The sequence below is a fragment of the Kogia breviceps genome, chromosome 9, assembly GCF_026419965.1.
Source record: "Kogia breviceps isolate mKogBre1 chromosome 9, mKogBre1 haplotype 1, whole genome shotgun sequence".
NCBI lineage: Eukaryota > Metazoa > Chordata > Mammalia > Artiodactyla > Physeteridae > Kogia > Kogia breviceps.
Genome location: NC_081318.1, coordinates 51,344,491 through 51,369,083, shown reverse-complemented (window position 1 = coordinate 51,369,083; position 24,593 = coordinate 51,344,491). Strand labels below are relative to the sequence as shown.

The following is a 24,593-nucleotide window of genomic DNA, read 5'->3' as shown; positions in this document are numbered from 1 at the left end:
CAGAGGTTCTCCCAAAGGAGTGAAAGTTCTGAGCCTCACATCAGGCTCCCCAGCCTGGGGGTCTGGCATTGGGAGAAGGAGCCCCCAGAGCAACTAGCTTTGAAGGCCAGAGGGGTTTAATCGCAGGAATTCCACATGACTGGGGAAAACAGCAACTCCACTCTTGGAGGGTGCACACAAGATGTTGTGTGCACCAGGACCCAGGGGAAAAAGCAGGGACCTCACAGGTTAGACATGCAACACATATACTAACCTCATAGGCTACATCATAGGACCTCATAGGACCTCATAGGCTAGATCTACCTGCTGGTATTGGATGATCTCCTGCAGAGGTGGGGGGCAGTTATGGATCACTGCGGGCACAAAGGCACTGGTGGCGGTAGTTCTGGGAAGCACTCATTGGCGTGAGCCCTCCTGGAGGTGGCCATTTTCTCACCAAGATCTAGCCCCACTCATCAGCAGACAGGCTGCCTAAAGTCTTCCTGAGCCCACAGGTGCCCACTAAACACACCCCTTGAAACAGCCTGGCCAACCTGAGAGACAAGACCCAGCTCCACCCACCAGTGGGCAGGAACCAGTCCCTCCCATCAGAAAGCCTGCACAAGGCTCTTAGACCAGCCTTATCCACCAGGGGGCAGACAGCAGAAGCAAGAAGAACTACAACCCTGCAGACTGTGGAACAGAAACCTCAATCACAGAAAGTTAGACTAATACAATAATTGAAATGAAAAATACACTAGAAGGAATAAATAGCAGAATAAATGAGGCAGGAGAATGGATAAGCAAGCTGGAAGACAGAATGGTGGAAATCACTGCCACAGAACAGAATAAAGAAAAAAGAATGAAAAGAAATGAAGACAGGGACTTCCCTCATGGTCCAGTGGTTGACTCCACACTCCCAATGCAGAGGGCCTGGGTTCGATCCCTGGTCAGGGAACTAGATCCTGTTTGCAGCAACTAAAAAGATCTTGTACACGGCAACAAAGATCCCGCATGCAGCAGCTAAGACCCAGCACAGCCAAATAAATAAATAATTTTTTTAAAAAAGAAAAGAAATGAAGACATTCTAAGAGACCTCTGGGACAACATTAAATGCACCAACATTCACATTATTGGGGTCCCAGAAGAAGAGAGAGAGAAAGGGCCTAAGAAAATATTTGAAGAGATAATGGCTGAAAACTTCCATAACATGGAAAAGAAAACAGTCCGAGTCCAGGAAGCGCAGGATCCCGGGCAATATAAACCCAGGAAAGAAAATGCCAAGACGCATAGTAATCAGATGCATTGCCCAGGACGAGGCAAGTCGGGCTCCAAGCGCAGGGCTGGAGTGGCCTCTCTAGAGTCCTTTGCACAGCACCTGGCGACAAAATGGCTGCCCAAGGGAGACGGGTGGAGCCTCCAGGCCGGGAGGCACCAGGCCCCACAGGCAGTGGTGGCAGCAAGAGCCGATGGGCTAAGTCGGGGCCCAGGACGTTGCCCTAGAGCGAGGATGACGAAGAGTCGGGCAGAGGTTTGAGCCCAGTGTCGGACGGTGTGAACTCGTTCACTAACAGCAGCAGCTTCCTGGAGCTGTTCAAGTGAAAGATGGAGGGGAAGCAGCAGCAGTGGCAGGAGGAGCCACCCCTGGGCCCACAGCGACCCGACCAGCCACCACCACTGCCACCACGGGTCCTGGGGATCTGAAGAATAAGGGCAGCCCAGGCCCCACACTCAAGCTTCATGGGCAAGCACAGAGGCAAGAACAAACTAGCCCTGAAGACAGGAATAGCAGCCAAGAAGAAGACGGAGAATGAGGTATTAACAAGTAAAGGTGATGCATGGCATCACCTTGGCACAGGTGCAAAATTACAAAGCCCGGGCTTCCCTGGTGGCACAGTGATTGAGAGTCCACCTGCCAATGCAGGGGACACAGGTTCGTGCCCTGGTCGGGGAAGATCCCACATGCCGCGGAGCGGCTGGGCCCATGAGCCATGGCCACTGAGCCTGCGCGTCCAGGGCCTGTGCTCCGCAACGGGAGAGGCCACAACAGTGAGAGGCCCGCATACCGCAAAAAAAAAAAAAAAAAAAAAAAAAAAAAAAAAAAAAAATTACAAAGCCCCACCAGCGCAGAGATGATGATAAAACTCGGCCCCTGATGAAATGGCCTCCATCCCTGCCTGCCCAAGGTCTGGGACTCTCTGCGATGTACATAACTATTTAATGCAGCAGCAGCACAGCAGCCTTTTCCCCCCAAGGACTTACATACAGAAAGAAATCGAGATGCTTCCCACAGCTGTGGATGATTTTCCAGGACTCTTTTTTACCTTGAGCACTTGCCTCCTGAGACTTCATAGAACAGTGATATACTGTCCCCTCTCTTCCCATCTCCTCCCTTCTCTGGCTCCTTCTGTCTTCCTCTTCTCACCCTCCCCTCCCTTTAGCCATCACTTCTGGGAAGTAAAGAACTTGACTTAGTGCTGGTAAAAAAAAGAGAGAGAGAGAGAGATACAGAGTAATCAAACTGACAAAAATTAAAGACAAAGAGAAAATATTAAAAGAAACAAGGGAAAAGCAACAAATAACATACAAGAGAATTCCCAAAAGGTTTTCAGCTGATTTTTCAGCACAAACTCTGCAGGCAAGAGGGAGTGGTATGATATATTTAAAGTGATGAAAGGGAAGAAACTACAACCAAGAAGACTCTACCCAGCAAAGCTCTCATTCAGATTTGATTGAGAAATCAAAAGCTTTACAAACAAGCAAAAGCTAAGAGAATTCAGCACCACCAAACCAGCTTTACAACAAATGCTAAAGAAACTTCTCTAGGCAGGAAATACAAGAGAAGGAAAAGACCTACAATAACAAACCCCAAACAATTTAAAAAATAGTAATAGGAACATACATATCAATAATTACCTTAAATGTAAATGGATTAAATGCTCCAACCAAAAGACACAGGCTTGCTGAATGGATACAAAAACAAGACCCATATATATGCTGTCTACAAGAGACCCACTTCAGACCTAGGGACACATACAGACTGAAAGTGAGGGGATGGAAAAAGATATTCCATGCAAATGGAAATCAAAAGAAAGCTGGAGCAGCAATTCTCATATCAGACAAAACAGACTTTAAAATAAAGACTATTACAAGACACAAAGAAGGACACTACATAGTGATCAAGGGATCAACCCAAGAAGAAGATATAACAATTGTAAATATATATGAACCCAACATAGGAGCACCTCAATACATAAGCCAAATGGTAACAGCCATAAAAGGGGAAATCAACAGGTGTTAAAGTAAGGGATATTAACACCCCACTTACACCAATGGACAGATCATCCAGACAGAAGATCAATAAGGAAACAGGCCTTAAATGACACATTACACCAGATGGACTTAATTAATATTTATAGAGCATTCCATCCAAAATCAGCAGTATACACTTTCTTCTCAAGAACACATGGAACATTCTCCAGGACAGATCACATCTTGGGCCACAAATCAAGCTTCGGTAAATTTAAGGTAACTGAAATCACATCAAGCTCTTTTCTGGCCATAACACTATGAGACTAGATATCAATTACAGGGAAACAAACTGTAAAAAAATACAAACACATGGAAGCTAAACAATGTTACTGAACAATCAATGTATCACTGAAGAAATCAAAGAGGAAATCAAAACATACCTAGAGACAAATGACAATAAAAGTACATCAATCCAAAACCAATGGGATGCAGCAAAAGTAGTTCTAAGAGGGAAGTTTATAGCAATACAATCTTACCTCAGAAAACAAGAAAAATCACAAATAAACAACCTAAACTTACACCTAAAGCAACTACACAAAGAAGAACAAACAAAACCCAAAGTTAGTAGAAGGAAAGAAATCAGAAAGATCAAAGCATAAATAAATGAAATAGAAACAAAGAAAAAAAATACAAAAGATCAATGAAACTAAAAGCCAGTTCTTTGAAAAGATAAATAAAATTGATAAACCTTTCGCCAGACTCATCAAGAAAAAGAAAAAGAGAAGGCTCAAATCGATAAAATTAGAAATGAAAAAGGAGGGATTTCCCTGGTGCCACCATGGTTAAGAATCCACCTGCCAATGCTGCCAATGCAGGGAACAAGGGTTCAATCCCTGATCCAGGAAGATCCCACATGCCGCAGAGCAACTAAGCCCATGCGTCACAACTACGGAGCCTGTGCTCTACAGCCCATGAGCCACAACTACTGAGCCCCTGCACCACAACTACTGAAGCCTATGAACCCTACAGCCCATGGGCCACAACTACTGAGCCCACACACCACAACAACCGAAGCCTGCATGCTCCAGGGCCCGCATGCCACAACTACTGAGCCCTCATGCTGCAACTACTGAAGCCCACATTCCTAGAGCAACATTTCTGCAACAAGAAAAGCCACCACAATGAGAAACCCACACACCACAACAAAGAGAAGTCCCCGCTTGCTGCAACTAGAGAAAGCCAGTGAGCAGCAAGGAAGACCCAAAGCAGCCAAAACAAAAAAAAAAAAAAGAAAAAAAGGAAATGATAAAGGAGAAGTTACAACAGGCACCACAGAAATACAAAGGATCATAAGAGACTACTACAAGCAACTATATGCCAATAAAATGGACCACCGAGATGAAATGGAAAATTCTTAGAAAAGCAAAACCTTCCAAGACTGAAATAGGAAGAAATACAAAATATGAACAAACAAATTACAAGTACTGAAACTGAAACTGTGATTTTAAAACTTCCAACAAACAGTCCAGGACCAGATGGCTTCACAGGTGAATTCTATCAAACATTTAGAGAAGAGTTAACACCTATCTTTCTGAAACTCTTCCAAAAAATTGTAGAGGAAGGAACATGCCCAGGCTCATTCTACGAGGCCACCATCACCCTGATACCAAAACAAAAGCTACCACACAAAAAGAAAATTACAGACCAGTATCACTGATGAACACAGACTAAAAAATCCTGAAAATACTAGCAAGCCAAATCCAACAACACATTAAAAGGATCATGCACCATGAACAAGTGGGATTTATCCTAGGGATGCAAGGATTCTTCAATATATGCAAATGAATCAATGTGATATACCATATTAACAAATTAAAGAATAAAAATCATATGATCATCTCAATGGATGCAGAAAAAGCTTTTGACAAAATTCAACACCTATTTATGATTAAAAAAAAACCCTCCAGAAAGTGGGTATAGAAGAAACCTAGCTCAACATAATAAAGGCCATATATGACAAACCCACAGCTAACATCATTCTCAATGGTGAAAAGCTGAAAGCATTTCTCTTAAGATCAGGAACAAGACAAGGATGTCCACTCTCACCACTTCTATTCAACAAAGTTTTGGAAGTCCTAGCCACAGCAATCAGAGAAGAAAAAGAACTAAAAGGAATCCAAACTGGAAAGGAAGAAGTAAAACTGTCACTGTTTGCAGATGACATGATGCTATACACAGAAAATCCTAAAGATGCTACCAGAAAACTTCTAGAGCTCATCAATGAATTCAGTAAAGTTGCAGGATACAAAATTAATGCACAGAAATCTGTTGTACTTCTATCACTAACACTGAAAGATCAGAAAAAGAAATTAAGGAAACAATCTCACTGACCATCACATCAAAAAGAATAAAATACCTAGGAATAAATTTACCAAAGGAGGCAAAAGACCTGTACTCAGAAAACTATAAGACACCGACGAAAGAAATCGAAGATGACACAGATGAAAAGATATACCATGTTCTTGGACTGGAAGAATCGATACTGTCAAAATGACTATACCACCCAAGGCAATCTACAGATTCAATGCAAGCCCCATCAAATTACCAATGGCATTTTTCACAGAACTAGAACAAAACGTTTTAAAATTTGTATGGAGACACAAAAGACCCCGAATAGCCAAAGCAATCTTGAGAAAGAAAACCAGAGCTGGAGGAATCAGGCTCCCTGACTTCACACTATACTATAAAGATACAGTCATCAAAACAGTATGGTACTGGCACAAAAACAGAAATATAGATCAAAGGAACAGGAAAGAAAGTCCAGAGATAAACCCATGCACCTATGGTCAACTAATCTATGACAAAGGAGGGAAGAACATACAATGGAGAAAAAGACAGTCTCTGCAATAAGTGATGCTGAGAAAACTGGACAACTACATGTAAAAGAATGCAATTAGAACACTCCTTAACACCATACACAAAAATAAACTCAAAATGGATTAAAGACCTAAATATAAGGCTGAATGCTATAAAACTCTTAGAGGGAAACATAGGCAGAACACTCTTTGACATAAATCACATCAATAGCTCTTTTGATCCGTCTCCTACAGTAATGGAAATAAACACAAAAATAAACAAATGGGACCTAATTAAACTCAAAAGCTTTTGCACAGCAAAGGAATCTATAAACAAAACGAAAAGACAACCCTCAGAATAGGAGAAAATATTTGCAAATGAAGCGACCGACAAGGGATTAATCTCCAAAATATACAAACAGCTCATGTAGTTCAAAATTAAAAAAACAAACAACCCAATAAAAAAATGGGCAGAATACCTAAATAGACCTTTCTCCAAAGAAGATATACAGGGCTTCCATGGTGGCGCAGTGGTTGAGAGTCCGCCTGCCAATGCAGGGGACGTGGGTTCGTGCCCCGGTCCGGGAGGATCCCGCATGCCGCAGAGTGGCTGGGCCCATGAGCCATGGCTGCCTTGCCTGTGCGTCCAGAGCCTGTGCTCCACAACGGGAGAGGCCACAACAGTGAGAGAGTGAGAGGCCCATGTACCGCAAAAAAAAAAAAAAGAAGACATACAGATGGTGAAGAGGCACATGAAAAGATGCTCAACGTCACTAATTATTAGAGAAATTCAAATTAAAACTACAAAGAGGTACCACCTCACAACAGTCTGAATGGCCATCATCAAAAAGACTACAAACAATAAATGCTGGAGGGGGTGTGGAGAAAAGAGAACCCTCCTACACTAGTGGTGGGAAGGTAAATTGATAAAACCACTGTGGAGAACAGTATGGAGGTTCCTTAAAAACTAAAAATAGGACTACCATATGATCCAGCAATCCATTCCTGGGCATATATCCAGAGAAAGTCATAATTTGAAAAGATACATGCACCCCAATGTTCACTGCAGCACTATTGATGATAGCCAAGACATGGAAGCAACCTAAATGTCCAGCAACAGAGGAATGGATAAAGAAGATGTGGTGTATACACACACACACACACACACACACACACATATATATATACACACACACACACACACACACACACATATATACACATAATGGAATAGTACTCAGCCATAAAAAAGAACAAAATAATGCCATTTACAGCAACATGGATGCAACTAGAGATTATCATACTAAGTAAAGTAAGTCAGACAGAGAAAGACAAGTATATGATATTGCTTATATACAGAAGCTAAAAATAATGATACAAATGAACTTATTTACAAAAACAGAAACAGACTCTTATGGTTGCCAAAGAGGAAGGGCAGGGGGGATAAACTGGGAGTTTGGGATTGACATATACATACCACCATATTTAAAATAGATAACCAACAACAACCACTGTATAGCAAAGGGAACTCTACTCAATATTCTATAATAATCTAAATGGGAAAAGAATTTGAAGAAGAATAGATATATGTATATATATAAGTGAATCATTTCGTTGTACACCTGAAACTAACACAACATTGTAAATCAACTATACTCCAATACAAAATAAAAGTTTTTTAAAAGATGGTGCCAGCACTGAATTGAGCGCAAAGGTAAACAGAATCATTTCAAACCATCTGCTGGGGACTTCCCTAGTGGAGCAGTGGTTAAGAATCCACCTGCCGATGCAGGGGACATGGGTTTGAGCCCTGGTCTGGGAAGATCCCACATGCCATGGAGCAACTAAGCCCGTGAGCCACAACTACCGAGCCTATACTCTAGAGCCCACGAGCCACAACTACTGAGCCCACCGGCCACAACTACTGAAGCCCACACACCTAGAGTCCGTGCTCTGCAACAAGAGAAGCCACCACAATGAGAGGCCTGTGCACCACAACAAAGAGTAGCCCCCACTCGCCGCAACTAGAGAAAGCCCACATGCAGCAACAAACATCCAATGCAGCCAAAAATAAATAAATAAAATAAATAAATTTTTTTAAAAAATCTGCTGGCCACAGGGAAAGATATCAAGTAGAAAAGATCAGTTCCAACTTTGCTGCATGATTTTTTGTGGTTTTTTTGGGGGGGGGTTGTGGTAAACAGGCCTCTCACTGTTGTGGCCTCTCCTGTTGGGGAGCACAGGCTCTGGACACGCAGGCTCAGTGGCCATGGCTCAAGGGCCCAGCTGCTCCACAGCATGTGGGATCTTCCCGGACCGGGACACGAACCCGTGTCCCCTGCATTGGCAGGCGGATTCTCAAACACTGCGCCACCAGAGAAGCCCGCATGGTTTTTTTTTCAAGAAAGAGATAGGCCCCCAAATCCCTCCCCTCAAAATACTCCTAAATAAAGAGTTGATGGCACATTGAAATTTCACTCAGGAGAGCTATTGTGGTAACTTTAGAGGTCAAATGTGGGCCATAACAAATAGGAGCATTTAAAATTTTTTCTTGTGTGTAAAACTTGTACAGCTTGTAAATATTTAGATATAGTAAGACTTTGCGGGTGTAATTTTAAAATATTTTAAATAATTATGAAGGTTCATCATTGCCATACCATTGCTTGAATGATATATTAGTTTCATATAATTTATAAGTTAAAATTCTTAATGAAGAACCAAACTTCTAATTATCATGTATTCATAGAAAAATACAATCTTTTCTTTACTACAATTTGCTTTACAATGTACCAAAGAATGAAAGTGGGATCTGCCTGTACCATAACACACCCCCCCTTAACCCCTAAACAGTCAGGAAAGCACAAAATGGCACCATCTCTGGAAATCAGCTGGAACCAAGGCCCTGAACTCAAGGGGAAGGAACTGATGTGTGCACTCCGAGTCCACTCACTTCTACATTTAGCCCAGAGAAAACCCTCAAAGATCCTCTAGTCCAACTATTCCCCCTATACCTGGCAGGGACAGAAGCGACCTACCATGTCTGCAGAAGTTATTTACCAGGAATAAACTTCCTCAAACACTAGGAGATTAGAAGCGATCATCAGTGGCAGAGATGGGGAGGGTATGGTGGTTATACTTAAAGCATTGACAAATGGCAGCTGACAATGGAAGACAAGATGGGAAAACTAAAGAGTTTGTCTCAGAATAATACTGGATCTAGGACTAAAACATGAACCTGAGTCATTATGGAAAGGTCTTAGCCTGTTTTCCATCAAGAATGTTTTAAGATAAACATAGAGCTCTCATTCAAAGGGGTCACGTCCAGGTGTCTGGAAAGTTAAGTCCTGTGGTCCTATGGATTGCCTTCATGCTCAACATAACTGCTATATATGAATGTACCTGTTTTTTCAAGGACAGATGAAGTTTGTTTTTGAGATGTGCACACATCTCACTGACAATAAATCAAATACTCTGAATTCGAGGGCTAAAATAACTTGTATACAGATGACAACTTATCAAATGACCTGAAATAAAAATGATGGTGGATAAGCCCTCGAGAAAGACAGTACTTAAGCGTTACTAATCACCACTCCCAAGGCTACACATGTGTCAAACAGCCAGCCTTATCAATCTGATGATGTTGTGGGAGTCCAAAAAGAGGCAGACCGTGTAGATTAGAATTTATTATTCCAGCGTGAAGTAACAAGAATGTTAGCTTTACATGATCTCCATACTATGGTCAAGTATTCCTCCTCTTCTCTCCCTTGTTGCTCGACTTTACCTCTTAGCAACAAAACAAGGAAGCGGTGACTCTGTGATAAGACACCTCTTCCATTCCTAGACTTAAAATTTGTTCTTTACCGTCTTCCTGGTGTTGCCCCTACCCCTTTTCTCCTACCCAGGCCATCCTTTCCCAATCACCTGTAGAAAGAACAGAATGTCTAAACTTTCCCCAAGTGATCTCATGCCTTCGTGTGGGCACCTCCAGGTGGGCAGGCCAGCTATTCACATGTGTTTGTTCAGGACAGTGCCTGGAACACTGTACACCCCCAAAGTACCCTCACTGGGGACCCAGATTCATGCCTCTGCCTTTATATCTCCTGCTATAATTTTAACTACTTTTATCTTAGCCAATTCCTTTGCTTCACAGTCACTTCAAGAATCATGTAGAGGAAAGAACAGGAGTTTTGGAGCCAGAAAATCCTGGGATGAATCCCAGCTGCAGCAACCAAATTGAGCTCTGGGACTGAGAACAAGTCCCTTCCTTCCCTGAGACTTAAATCCTCAAACCTAAGAAGAGACAGCTGTGCAGAGTAAATGAGGTGACGTCTATAGAGTGCCTGGCACACAGTAGGTACTCAGCAGATGCCTATCTCCTTCCCCTCCCTCTCTCCCTGTCCACCCCCCCTTATAACTGCTGGCCCTAGCATCTTTCTCTGAGATGACTTTTTCCCATCTCTACTCACTGACTTCTCCCCATATGCTTCCTATTGGCACTATCTTCTACACCTGAATCACGAAGAGTGAGAAACCTATAACGGGAAACGTGATTACAGAGTATTGCCAAACTGTGGTTTTTCAAATAGAAATAACAAGACTGCAGAATAGGATTACGCTATAGACGGCTGTCTAAAGACTGAGGGAACAACCAGCCCTCCTGTCCCTCTTGCCCCTTATTTGCCAGACTTAGCAAATAAAAACATAAGACCTCCAGTTAAATTTCATTTTCAGACAAACACAAATATCTTTCCAGTGTTGTAGTAGAGAAGGAAAATGCCTCTCTAGCAAAGAAGAGCGGTAGAGAAAAGATAATTAAGGTCATGACTATCAGAGAAAGAGGTGGCTGTCCCTTCCACCTGGTGTCACCAGAAACAGCTTAAAGTTCTCTGACTGAGAAAGGGAATTCCTGCCTGAGTCCTAACTCAGTAGAGTCCTGGAGTTCTAGAAAGTGCAGGAGGCAATAGTCAAATAACAACCATGGTCTTTCAACTCCATTAAGCATCAGCTTAGTGGAGAGGTGAATGGGTTTTGAAGACTTCAGTTGCCCAAGCGTCCTCAATATCTGTACAAGATCCACCCACCAAATGTTTGATACATGAGTTTTATGGTATTTTTTACTCATTAATTTTTAAACATTATTTTATTCGGTGAGCAAACCTATTTTATATTTCATATAATCCTAAGAACACTGGAAAAGAGGAGATAAGCTACCTATACTTAACACAAGTGAGTTTTCTCTTAATTTATTTGGATTGACATTTTCCATTTTAAAAGAAAAAGGGTGATAAAATTACACATGAAAATGCACCTGCTACTGTACAAATGGAAATATCATTCTCTTGTCAGGATTACTACAATAACCTCTCAACGGGACTCTCAGCTCCCACCATCCAGTCTCTCCTCAGCCCAGCGGCCAGAAGGATCCTTCTAAAACATAAGTCAGATCCTGTCACTTCCCCTCTCAAAGTCTTCCAGTGGCTTCCCACCTCACTCCGAGGAAGAGTCAGTCTTTCCAGTGGCCTGCAAGGTCCTACGGGACCTGCTACCGATCCTTTACCCCCTCTGACCTCCCCCGCCCTTGCCCTGTTTACTCAGCCCCAATCACACCACCTCTACCTACAGCCTTCTTGCCCAGGACACTCCTATGCACGCTCCCATCCCCAGCTTCAGGTCTTTGCTCTGATGCCATCTTCTCCAGGATGCTTTCTCTGGCCACCTTTTCAAATCATAGCCCCCATTCCTGGCATGTTCTAGCCCCCTTCTCTGCTACATTTTTCTCCACTCCAGAGAGCACCATCAACCTACTATGTATTTCACTTCGTCGCATGTTTTGTGTCTCTCCCCCCTAGAATATAGGGCAGAAATGATGCTGCACTGCAGCATCCCCAGCAGGTAGGACAGCGTGTGGTACGTCATAGGCACTCAGCAAAATTACTTATAGAATGTTGAATAAACATAAGGTAAAAATAATGAGGTATTATCATTTTACTGGGGTAAAATGTATTTACTGAAATCTAAACAATGAATAAACGTGGGGTTTTCTTTAAGACTTCAGAGTTAAAAACCAGCTCTTCCCCTGAAGCCCCACACCTGCTTTCTCCTTTTCCTAATCAGAAAATCATAAAGAGCCAGGGCAGAAGGGAGATTTTTCTACTTCTGATATTAATATTCAGAAATGAAGGACAGAGCGTTCTCACTGCTGGTATTTTATGAATCGTATGATTTCTTTAAAGTACACATTTGTCTGAAGTAACATCCTTTTAAAATGCTTCCCAAGTCTCCCCTCTCGGGCCAAGAACAGTCAACGTCCAGATTAAAGGATGCACTGCTCATCAAGTTTCAGCACACGGGCGTTCGGTAACGTTTGCTGATTGGCCAAGATCCCGATGTCACCCTTCTAGCCAACGTCCCACAGAACGACCTTTCGGTGAGAGACACGTCAAAGTCCAAAATGCCAAGCAGAATTCCCATTACCTCTCCTGGGCGACTCCAATGAGCTGCCGCAAGTCCACCTCCTGCTTCCTCAGGGTTCCAAACGAGGACTGACTCTCCACAAGGCCTTTGCCACCAATGTTCAGCTTGACCTTCCCCAGTGCCGTCTCCAGGGTCCCACTCCCATGGTTTTCAAACTTGCCCTCGTACTTCACAAAGTCCGACTCCACGACCACTACAGTGAATGAGACGTGCAGAGGAATCTAATGACATAACGGCCACCTCTGTGCCTCAGGTCACCTAGCTTTCCAATCCTGCGGAAACCCGTGGGAAACATGAGGTCTGCACTCAGAATGGAAAGCCGGTGGCCGCGCTGGTGTGTATGGGCCAAAGAACCTGGGTGCTAAGAGCGTGGCATGCACTGGTGGCCAGGGACGCGACTGGGCACTTTTTTGTGTTTTCATCTTTTGATTCCAATATACACACATATAGACAAGTGCACAAAAAGTATCTAGAGAGTTTCATGAATAATTTTAGAACAAACATCTGTTTAACTACTATCCAGGTAAAGAAATAGGACATGTTAAATATGTACTTTTCTAGGATGAAGGAACTAGATGAGGATGACACCAAAGCACAGAGAAAATAGCAGCCCAGCACTCTGCCCACCCACCCAGGGACTGGCCTGCCTGATTCAGTATCTGGCAGGTCAGGCGCCTGAACCTGTCCTTTGGGCATCCTACCTTCTCACTGGTGGCCTTGGAGAACACTCCCCTGGCCTTCATTACCATCTCCATTGAAACAGTTCTCCCCATATTTACCTGTTTATATCTGACCTCTACCCAGTCCTTCAATCCTTATCAAGCAATTCCTTATCTCTGTGTTCCTGATAAAGTCAGTGGACATGCCCTTCCTCCCTGCTTCAAACGCCATCTTTGAACACACAAGCTCCAGACTCTCCATGCTTCCTTCCTGGCTTCTCAGACACTAAGAAAGACGCCACCGCCAGCTGGTGGCCCAGCTTCAATCAACTCCCCTGGAAACTGCCACGCTCCTCATCTGGCCATACCAGGCGATTGCTATCAGATTGTCTTCAGGATCTGCCCTTTTTTGTCTGAACACTACAGATAAATATCTGATGATCTCAGACTTGAACTGTCTCCAGATTTCTACTGTTCTCATGTTTAACTGAACCAAATACTACCATAAAAATGGTCTCAGTCACCATCATTCAGGAAGGTTACATTGAGAGTCTCTTGGGAACTTCATACTTGGCCCTTTCCATTTTCCTGACCCAAGGCTCTCCTGGGCTCCTGGTGATACTTCATAAGGGATTCAAATCCAACTGGAGTCTGAAACCTTTCATTCCATCCAGCCACTGCCCCCAACACCTGTATTTCTTTCACCCCAGGCAAGAAAAACTATACCTCAAACCAGGGTTAATGAGAATTAATCACCATTCATTATCTGTGAAATTTACAAAGTAGAGAACCATCTCCATGAAAAATAAGAAGCTTATGAAAATGCCCCTGAGTCAAAGCCTTCTCCTAGTCACATCTTGAGAACACAAACACTCTGGGAAATGCTTTCAGAAGTAGCATATAGCAGCTGTTAAGAGCTCAAGATTTTATCACTAATCTAATATACCTAGCTGGGAGACCTTGGGTAACATCCATCACCCTGAACCTCAGGTTTGTCATATGTAATTTGGAGATAATTAATAATAACTACCTGATGTGTTCTACTGGAAGTTGATGTATGTAAAGCATGTAATACAGAGCCTGGCACATAGCAAGTGCTCAATCTATCCACTGGGTTTAGGCCAAAGCAACATCATTTCCGGATAAACAGGACAGTCCTAGATTGTATAAAGTACTACACAGACAGAAATTCTACCCTTAGATCGCAGTTCCGGTCCCAATCAGGCTTATTACCTACCACTCCTGAAAACTCTGACCCCAAAACTGGATCCATAGCAGGTAAGGACAATCAAGACTGTCTGTGTACTGCAAAATGCCACACTAGACACACCTCCGAAACAGACGTCATTTGTACACACGTCTGCATCGCGTTATCCAAGGCTGCAGGTGGAAGGGAAAAGTGAGGAAGCCAACAGGCCATCGGTAGGACAACCAAGTCACCACCCTCCAACCTCCACACCCCTGGGCAACATAAGACTCCAGTGTTGTTGCCAGGGGCAAGAATAACAAAGGTGAGGCATCATGAATCTGCTCAGAAGACAAAGTAGAGGGCACCTCTCATCACAGCCCTAACAGCAACAGGACACAGAACCAGGCGTGAGCTCTGGCCTCAGATGATAAGCATATGTGGGACTTCCTAATCTGCAGGGACTGCAACTGGCCTGACCCATCTAACAACAGCTCTCAGGACACCACAAAAGAAGCACCTCAACAGCACAGAGCGGTGAAATTCCAATTACTCCGGGGTCCATGGTCTGTTCTGTGAATTTTTTTTTCTCTTGCCTTTCCTTATATTTAGTTATTACACTACTCAATAAGAGTTCTACCAGACATGAAGGGGGAAAACATGACATAAAGTTAATATCAATTCACTTGCCCATTGCTTGAGAGCTCTGATAATGAGCCTGGCTGAAGAAAGTATTGGCTAGAATGCTAAGCTGGAAGAAAGTTAGGAGATTATTTGTCAACTCAAATTATCTCCTCTATCACTTTTTCCCTTTAAGGGAGATGCAATCACAAAATTAGAGAACTTTAAGGCTGAAAGAAGACTCAAGCATCATCTAGTCCAATAATTAAGAGCTGATGGTGCTTTCATATATCACCATGTTCCAAAAAGTAGTGTAGGAATAAGTACCAAAAGTCTTTGAAAAGTTCCCAACCTCTGGTCCAGTAATTCTATCTTTAAGAATCTATGCCACCCCAATGTTCATGGCAGCATTATTTACAATTGCCAAGATATGGAAGCAACCTAGGTGTCCATCAACAGAAGAATGGATAAGGAAGATGTGGTATACACACACACACACACACACACACACAATGGAATACTACACAGGCATAGAAAAGAATGAAATTTTGCCATTTGCAACAACATGGATGGACTTGGAGGGTATTATGCCAAGTGAAATAAATCAGAGAAAGACAAACACTGTATGTTATCACTAACATGTACAATCTAAAAAATAAAACAAACTAGTGAATATAATAAAAAAGAAACAGACTCACAGATATAGAAAGCAAGCTACTGGTTACCAAAGGAGAGAGGGAAGTGGGGGAGGGGTAAGATGGGGGTAGAGGATTAAGAAGTACAAACTGCTATGTGTAAAATAAATAAGCTACAAGAATATATTACACAGCACAAGGAATATAGCCAATATTTTCGAATAACTATAAATGGAGTATAATCTATAAAAATTTTACATCACTATATTGTGCACCTGAAACTAATATAATATTGTAAATCAACCATATCTCAATAAGAAAAAAGGGAGACCTTCAAGATGGCAGAGGAGTAAGACATGGAGATCACCTTCCTCCCCACAAATACATCAAAAATGCATCTACATGTGAAACAACTCCTACAGAACACCTACTGAACACTGGCAGAAGACCTCAGACTTCCCAAAAGGCAAGAAAATCCCCACGTACCTGGGTTGGGCAAAAGAAAAAAAGAAAAAAACAGAGACAAAAGAATAGGGACGGGACCCACACCTCTGGGAGGCAGCCGTGAAGGAGGAAAGGTTTCCACTCACTAGAAGCCCCTTCACTGGTGGAGACTGCGGGTGGCAGAGGGGGGGAAGCTTGGGAGCCACGGAGGAGAGCGCAGCAACAGGGGTGCGGAGGGCAAAGCAGAGAGATTCCCGCACAGAGGACTGGTGCCGACCAGAACCCACCAGCCTGAGAGGCTTGTCTGCTCAACCACCAGGGCAGGTGGGGGCTGGGAGCTGAGGCTCGGGCTTCAGAGATCAGACCGCAGGGAGAGGACTGGGGTTGGCTGCTTGAAGACAGCCTGAAGGGGGCTAGTGCGCCACAGCTAGCCAGGAGGGAATCCAGGAAAAAGTCTGGACCTGCCAGAAAGGCAAGACCTTTGTTTCAGGATGCATGAGGAGAGGGCATCCCTTCCCAGTGTGCCCACAGAAGGCATAGCACCACCTGAAAGAGCTCCAGAGACAGGCGTGAGACACAACTATCAGCTTGTACCCCAGAGACGGGCATAAACTGCTAACGCTGCTGCCGCTGCCACCAAGAATTGTGTGTGTAAGCCCAGGTCACTATCTACACCCCCCAGGAGCCTTTGCAGCCCGCCACTGTCAGGGTCCCATGATCCAGGGACAACTTCCGCAGGAAGAACACACGGGCGTGCCTCAGGCTATTGCAATGTCATGCCGGCCTCTGCCGCCTCAGGCTCACCTCACATTCTAATTATGACTACTGAACCCCTCCCTCCCCCAGCCTGAGTGAGCAACAGAGCCCTAATCAGCTGCTGCTTTAATCCCCTTCTGTAAAGGTGAGTAACAGACACCTGAGGGTGACCTACGCGCAGAGGCAAAGCCAAAACCAATGCTGAACACCAGGAGCTGTGAGAACACAGAAAGGGAAATTTCTCCACGCAGACTCAGGAGCAGCAGATTAAATCCCCACAATCAACTTGATAAACCCTGCATCTGAAGAATACCTGAATAGAAATGAATGTTCCCAAAACTGAGGCAGTGGACTTTGGGAGCAACCCTAGACTTGGGGTTTGCTCTCTGCATCTGATTTGTTTCTGGTTTTATGTTTATCTTAGTTTAGTATTTAGTGCTTATTATCATTGGTGGATTTATTTATTGGTTTGGTTGCTCTCTTCCTTTTTTTTCTAATATATTTTTTTCTCCTTTTTCTCTTTCTGTGAGTGTGTATGTATATGCTTCTTTGTGTGATTTTGTCTGTATAGGTTTGCTTTTACCATTTGTCCTAGGATTCTGTCCAGTTTTTTGTTTATGTTTTTTTGGGGTTTTTTTTTCTTCCTTTTCTTCTGAGCTGTGTGGCTAACAGGGTCTTGGTGCTCCAGTCAGATGCTGGACCTGAGCCTCCAAGGAGGGAGGGCCAAGTCCAGGACACTGGACCACCAGAAACCTCCTGGCCAGACGTAATACCGATCGGCAAGAGCTCTCCCAGAGACCTCCATCACAACACTAAGATCCAGCTCCACCCAACAGCCAGCAGCTCCAATGCTGGATGCCCCATGCCAAACAACTAGCAAGACAGGAACACAACCCCACCCATTAGCAGAGAGGCTGCCTAAAGTCATACTAAGTTCACAGACACTCCAAAACACACCACTGGATGCAGCCCTGCCCACCAGAAGGACAAGATCCAGCCACACCCACCAGAACACAGGCACCAGTCCCCTCCACCAGGAAGCCTACACAACCCACTGAACCAACCTTACGCACTGGGGGCAGACACCAAAAACAACAGGAACTGTGAACATGCAGCTGTGTAAAGGAAACCCCAACTACAGTAAGTTAAACAAAATGAGAAAACAGAGAAATATGCAGCAGATAAAGGAGCAAGGTAAAAACCCACCAAAGCAAATGAAGAGGAACTACACAGTCTACCTGAGAAAGAATTCAGAGTAATATTAGTAAAGATGATTCAAAATGTTGAAAATAGAATGCAGAAGATAAAAGAATTGTTTAACAAGGACACAGAAGAACTAAAGAGCAAACAGTGATGAACAACACAATAAATGAAATTAAAAATACTCTAGAAGGAATCAATAGCAGAATAACTGAGGCAGAAGAACAGATAAGTGACCTGGAAGATCAAATAGTGGAAATAACTGCCTCTGAGCAGAATAAAGAAAAAAGAATGAAAAGAATGAAAAGAACTGAGGACAGTCTCAGAGACCTCTGGGACAACATGAAATACACCAACATTCGAATTATAGGGGTCCCAAAAGAGAAAGAGAAAAAGAAAGGGTGTGGGAATATATTTGAAGAGATTATACTTGAAAACTTCCCTAACATGGGAAAAGAAATAATCAAGTTCAGGAAGTACAGAGAGTCTCATACAGAATAAATCAAATGAGAAACAGGCCAAGACATGGATTAATCAAACTATCAAAAATTAAATTCAAAGAAAAAATATTAAAAGCAGGATGGGAAAAGCAACAAATAAAATACAAGGGAATCTCCAAATGGTTAAAAACTGATCTTTCAGCAGAAACTCTGCAAGCCAGAAGGGAGTGGCAGGACATATTTAAAGTGATGAAAGGGAAAAACCTACAACCAAGATTACCCAGCAAAGATCTCATTCACATCCAATGGAGAAATTAAAACCTTTATAGACAAGCAAATGCTAAGAGAATTCAGCAACACCTAACCAGCTTTACAACAAATGCTAAAGCAACTTCTCTAGGCAGGAAACACAAGAGAAGGAGAACAAATACAAGAACATACCCAAAACAATTAAGAAAATGGTAAGAGGAACATGCATATTGATAATTACCTTAAATGGGAATGGATTAAATGCTCCAACCAAAAGACACAGGCTTGCTGAATGGATACAAAAACAAGACCCAGATATATGCTGCCTATAAGAGACCCTCTTCAGACGTAGGGACACATACAGACTGAAAGTGAGGGGATGGAAAAAGATATTCCATGCAAATGGAAATCAAAAGAAAGCTGGAGTAGCAATACTCATAATAAATAAAATAGACTTTAATGTAAAAATGTTACAAGAGATAAGGAAGGACACTACATAATGATCAAGAGATCAATCCAAGAAGAAGATGTAACAATTATAAATATACATGCACTCAACATAGGAGCACCTCAATACACAAGGCAACTGCTAACAGCTATAAAAGAGGAAATCGACAGTAACACAATAATAGTGGGGGACCTTAACACCTCACTTACATCAATGGACAGATCATCAGGCAAAAAAGTAATAAGGAAACACAAGCTTTAAATGACAAAATAGACCAGATAGATTTAATTGATATTTATAGAACATTCAATCCAAAACCAGCAGATTGTACTTTCTTCTCAGGTGTACATGGAACATTCTCCAGGATAGATCATATGTTGGGTCACAAATCAAGCCTCAGCAAATTTAAGAAAATTGAAATCACATCAAGCACCTTTTCTAACCACAAAGCTATGAGATTAGAAATCAAATACAGGGGAAAAAACATAAAAAACACAAACACATGGAGGCTAAACAATACATTACTAAATAACCAAGAGATCACTGAAGAAATCAAAGAGGAAATCAAAAAAGACCTAGAGGCAAATGACAATGAAAAAACGATGATCCAAAACCTCTGGGATGCAGCAAAAGCAGTTCTAAAAGGGAAGTTTATAGCTATAGAAGACTACCTCAAGAAACAAGAAAAATCTAAAATTAACAATCTAACCTTACACCTAAAGGGACTAGAGAAAGAAGAACAAACAAAACCCAAAGTTAGCAGAAGCAAAGAAATCATAAAGATCAGAGCAGAAATAAATGAAATAGAAACAAAGAAAACAACAGCAAAGATCAATACAACTAAAAGCTGCTTCTTTGAGAAGATAAACAAAATTGATAAACCATTAGCCAGACACATCAAGAAAAAGAGGGAGAGGACTCAAATCCATAAAATTGGAAATGAAAAGGAGAAGTTACAACAGACACTGCAGAAATACAAAGCATCCTAAGAGACTACTGCAAGCAACTGTATGCCAATGAAATGGACAACCTGGAAGAAATGGACAAATTCTTAGAAAGGTATAACCTTCCAAGACTGAACCAGGGAGAAATAGAAAATAGGAACAGACCAATCACACATAATGAAATTGAAACTGTAATTAAAACTCTTCAAACAAACAAAAGTCCAGGACTAGATGGCTTCACAGGTGAATTCTATCAAACATTTAGAGAACAACTAACACCCCGCATTCTCAAACTCCTCCAAAAATTTGCAGAGGAAGGAACACTCCCAAACTCATTTTACGAGGCCACCATCACCCTGATACCAAAACCAGACAAAGATACTACAAAAAAAGAAAATTACAGACCAATGTCACTGATGAATATAGATGAAAAAATCCTCAACAAAATACTAGCAAACACAATACAACAACACATTAAAAGGATCCTACACCATGATCAGGTGGGATTTATCTCAGGGATGCAAGGATTCTTCAATATACGCAAATCAATCAATGTGATAAAACATATTAACAAATTGAAGAATAAAAACCATATGATCTCAATAGATGCAGAAAAAGATTATGACAAAATTCAACAAACATTTATGATTAAAAAAACTCTCCAGAAAGTGGGCATAGAGGGAACCTACCTCAACATAATAAAGGCCATGTATGACAAACCCACAGCAAACATTATTCTCAATGGTGAAAAACTAAAAGCATTTCCTCTAAGATCAGGAACAAGGCAAGGATGTCCACTCTCACCACTATTATACAACATAGTTTTCGAAGTCCTAGCCATGGCACTCAGAGAAGAAAAAGAAATAAAAGGAATACAAATTGGAAAAGAAGAAACAAAACTGTCACTGTTTGCAGATGACATTAAACTATACATAGAGGATCCTAAAGATGCCACCAGAAAACTACTAGAGCTAATCAATGAATTTGGTAAAGTAGCATGATACAAAATTAATGCACAGAAATCTCTTGCATTCCTATACACTCATCATGAAAAATATGAAAGAGAAATTATGGAAACACTCCCATTTACCATTGCAACAAAAAGAATAAAATACCTAGGAATAAACATACCTAGGTAAACAAAAGACCTGTATGCAGAAAACTATACGACACTGATGAAAGAAATTAAAGGTGATACCAACAGATGGAGAGATATACCATGTTCTTGGATTGGAAGAATCAATATTGTGAGAATGACTATACTACCCAAAGCAGTCTACAGATTCAATGCAATCTCTATCAAATTACCAGTGGCATTTTTTACGGAGCTAGAACAAATCATGTCAAAATTTGTATAGAGACACAAAAGACCTTGAATAGACAAAGCAGTCTTGAGGGAAAAAAACAGAGCTGGAGGAATCAGACTCCCTGGCTTCAGACTATACTACAAAGCTACAGTAATCAAGACAATATGGTAATGGAACAAAAACAGAAACATAGATCAATGCAACAAGATAGAAATCCCAGAGGTAAACCCACGCACTTTTGGTCAACTAATCTATGACAAAAGAGGCAAAGATATACAATGGAGGAAAGACAGTCTCTTCAATAAGTGGTGCTGGGAAAACTGGACAGCTACATCCAAAAGAATGAAATTAGAACACTCCCTAACACCATACACAAAAATAAACTCAAAATGGATTACAGACCTAAATGTAAGACAGGCACTATACAACTCTTAGAGGAAAACATAGGTAGAACACTGTTTGACATAAATCACAGCAAGGTCTTTTTTGATCCACATCGTAGAGTAATGGTAATAAAAACAAAAATAAAGAAATGGGACCTAATGAAACTTAAAATCTTTTGCACAGCAAAGGAAACCATAAACAAGAAGAAAAACAACCCTCAGAATGGGAGAATATATTCACAAATGAAGCAACGGACAAAGGATTAATCTCCAAAATATATAAACAGCTCATGCAGCTCGATATTAAAAAAACAAACCACTTAATCAAAAAATGGGCAGAAGACCTAAATACACATTTCTCCATGGCCCAGATGCACATGAAAAGCTGCTCAACATCACTAATTATTAGAGAAATGCAAATCAAAACTACAATGAGGTATCACCTCACACCAGTTAGAATGGGCATCATCAGAAAATCTACAAACCACAAATGCTGGAGAGGGTGTGGAGAAAAGGGAATCCTCTTGCACTGTTAGTGGGAATGTAAATAGATACAGCCACTATGGAGAACAGTATGGAGGTTCCTTAAAAAACTAAAAACAGGGGCTTCCCTGGTGGCGCAGTGGTTGAGAGTCCGCCTGCCGATGCAGGGGACACGGGTTCGTGCCCCGGTCCGGGAGGATCCCACATGCCGTGGAGCGACTGGGCCCGTGAGCCATGGCCGCTGAGCCTGCGCGTCCGGAGCCTGTGCTCCACAGCGGGAGAGGCCACAACAGTGAGAGGCCCGCATAACGCAAAAAAAAAAAAATTTTTTTAATAAAAAAAAATTTTTAAAAAAAACTAAAAACAGAATTACCATATGATCCAGCAATCTCACTACTGGGCATATACCCAGAGAAAACCATAATTCAAAAAGACACATGCACCCCAATGTTCACTGCAGCACTATTTACAATAGCCAGGTCATGGAAACAACCTAAATGCCCATCAACAGATGAATGGATAAAGAAGTTGTAGTACATATATACAATGGAGTATTACTCAGCCATAAAAAGGAACAAAATTGAGTCGTTTGTTGACATGTGGATGGATCTAGAGACTGTCATACAGAGTGAGGTAAATCAGAAAGAGAAAAACAAATATCGTATGTTAACTAACGCATGTATGTGGAACCTAGAAATATGGTACAGATGAACCAGTTTGCAGGGCAGAAGTTGAGACACAGATGTAGAGAACGTATGGACAGCAAGGGGGGAAAACCACGGTGGGGTGGGGATGGTGGTGTGCTGAAATGGGCGATTGGGATTGACATGTATACACTGATGTGTATAAAACTGATGACTAATAAGAACCTGCTGTATAAAAAAACAAACAAAAAAAGTAATACTAAACTTTCTTTGGGTTATTTGTATGGAAATATGTTAATATAAATGTTTTAGACAGTACATGAAATTTCTAAAAATCTTATATATTCTGGTATAATGTTATAAGTCATAATTCTAGTTATTACTTTAAAATGTTTATCTCAGAAATAACTAAATTTCCTCGTCAATTGCCTTATTATGAACTTTCATCAAATCTTTAACCGTGGTTTTTTTTGTTTTTTTTTTTGTGGTACGCGGGCCTCTCACTGTTGTGGCCTCTCCTTGCAGAGCACAGGCTCTGGACGCACAGGCTCAGTGGCCATGGCTCACGGGCCCAGCCACTCCACAGCATGTGGGATCTTCCCGGACCGGGGCACGAACCCATGTCCACTGCATCGGCAGACGGATTCTCAACCACTGCGCCACCAGGGAAGCCCGTCCGTGGTCATTTTTAAGTCTTTTCTCATTTACAGAGATTTCTGGGTGTATTCTAATGCTTTCACAAAAATGTTTATAAAAGGGTTTCATCTTCAAGGAATTCATGGAAAAGACTCTAACAAGTACAGGTTTCTGGTAACTGACTATACTGCTGAAATAAATGAACAAGCATTTTCAGAACTCTAATGGAAAACTGATGAATTCATAAAAGTGCTAACAAAAGATCAAGATGAAAAAAAATTAATTACATGGGACTGAGTGAAATGATGAGGATGATTATAATTTTTGTGACTTTCGGTATGAATAAAAAAAAAAAATCCCAAAAGGACTCAGAGGCAAAAAATATACAAACCAATTTTCACTGCAAAGTAAAGGAGCTGTTACAGTGGAGGATTACTGGACTGAATGTCAATATTATGACATTGTATGAGTGTGTTTCGTGTTCAGTAATTGCAATCATTGTTGCTTTTGTTGTGGTCATCCATTTACAATGCTTGGTGTGAGTTTATTTATCTCCTGTAAAAATAAAATACAGTGTGTGTGTGTCAGTTGTGGGGAAAAAAAGAAAAAAATATATCTTTGTTATTGCATATTTTTCCTACCGATTAAATTTAGAATGAGATTTTTTTTAAAAAAAGAAATTGAAACTGTGATTAAAAACCTTCCAAGAAACAAAAGTGCAGGACTAGATGGCTTCACAGGTGAATTCTACCAAACATTTAGAGAACAACTAACACAAAACCTTCTCAAACTCTTCCAAAAAACTGCAGAGGAAGGAAAACTCCCAACTCCCAAACTCATTCTATGAGGCTACCATCATCACCCTGATACCAAAACCAGATAAAGATACTACAAAAAAAGAAAATTACAGACCAATGTCACTGATGAATATAGATGAAAAAATCCTCAACAAAATACTAGCAAACACAATACAACAACACATTAAAAGGATCCTACAC

General features: G+C 41.7%; 1 protein-coding gene and 1 pseudogene across 1 annotated transcript in view; one reads left to right on the top strand and one right to left on the bottom strand.

The window, feature by feature from the left end:
* The window catches only part of GSDME (gasdermin E), a 71,693-nt gene that overhangs the window by 35,122 nt on the left and 11,978 nt on the right, over positions 1 to 24,593 (bottom strand). Inside the window, 1 exon segment of the mRNA XM_059073975.2 lies at positions 12,561 to 12,753. Coding sequence (XP_058929958.2) covers positions 12,561 to 12,753 — 193 coding nt within the window.
* Positions 1,369 to 2,200, top strand: LOC136794808 (telomerase RNA component interacting RNase pseudogene; annotated as a pseudogene).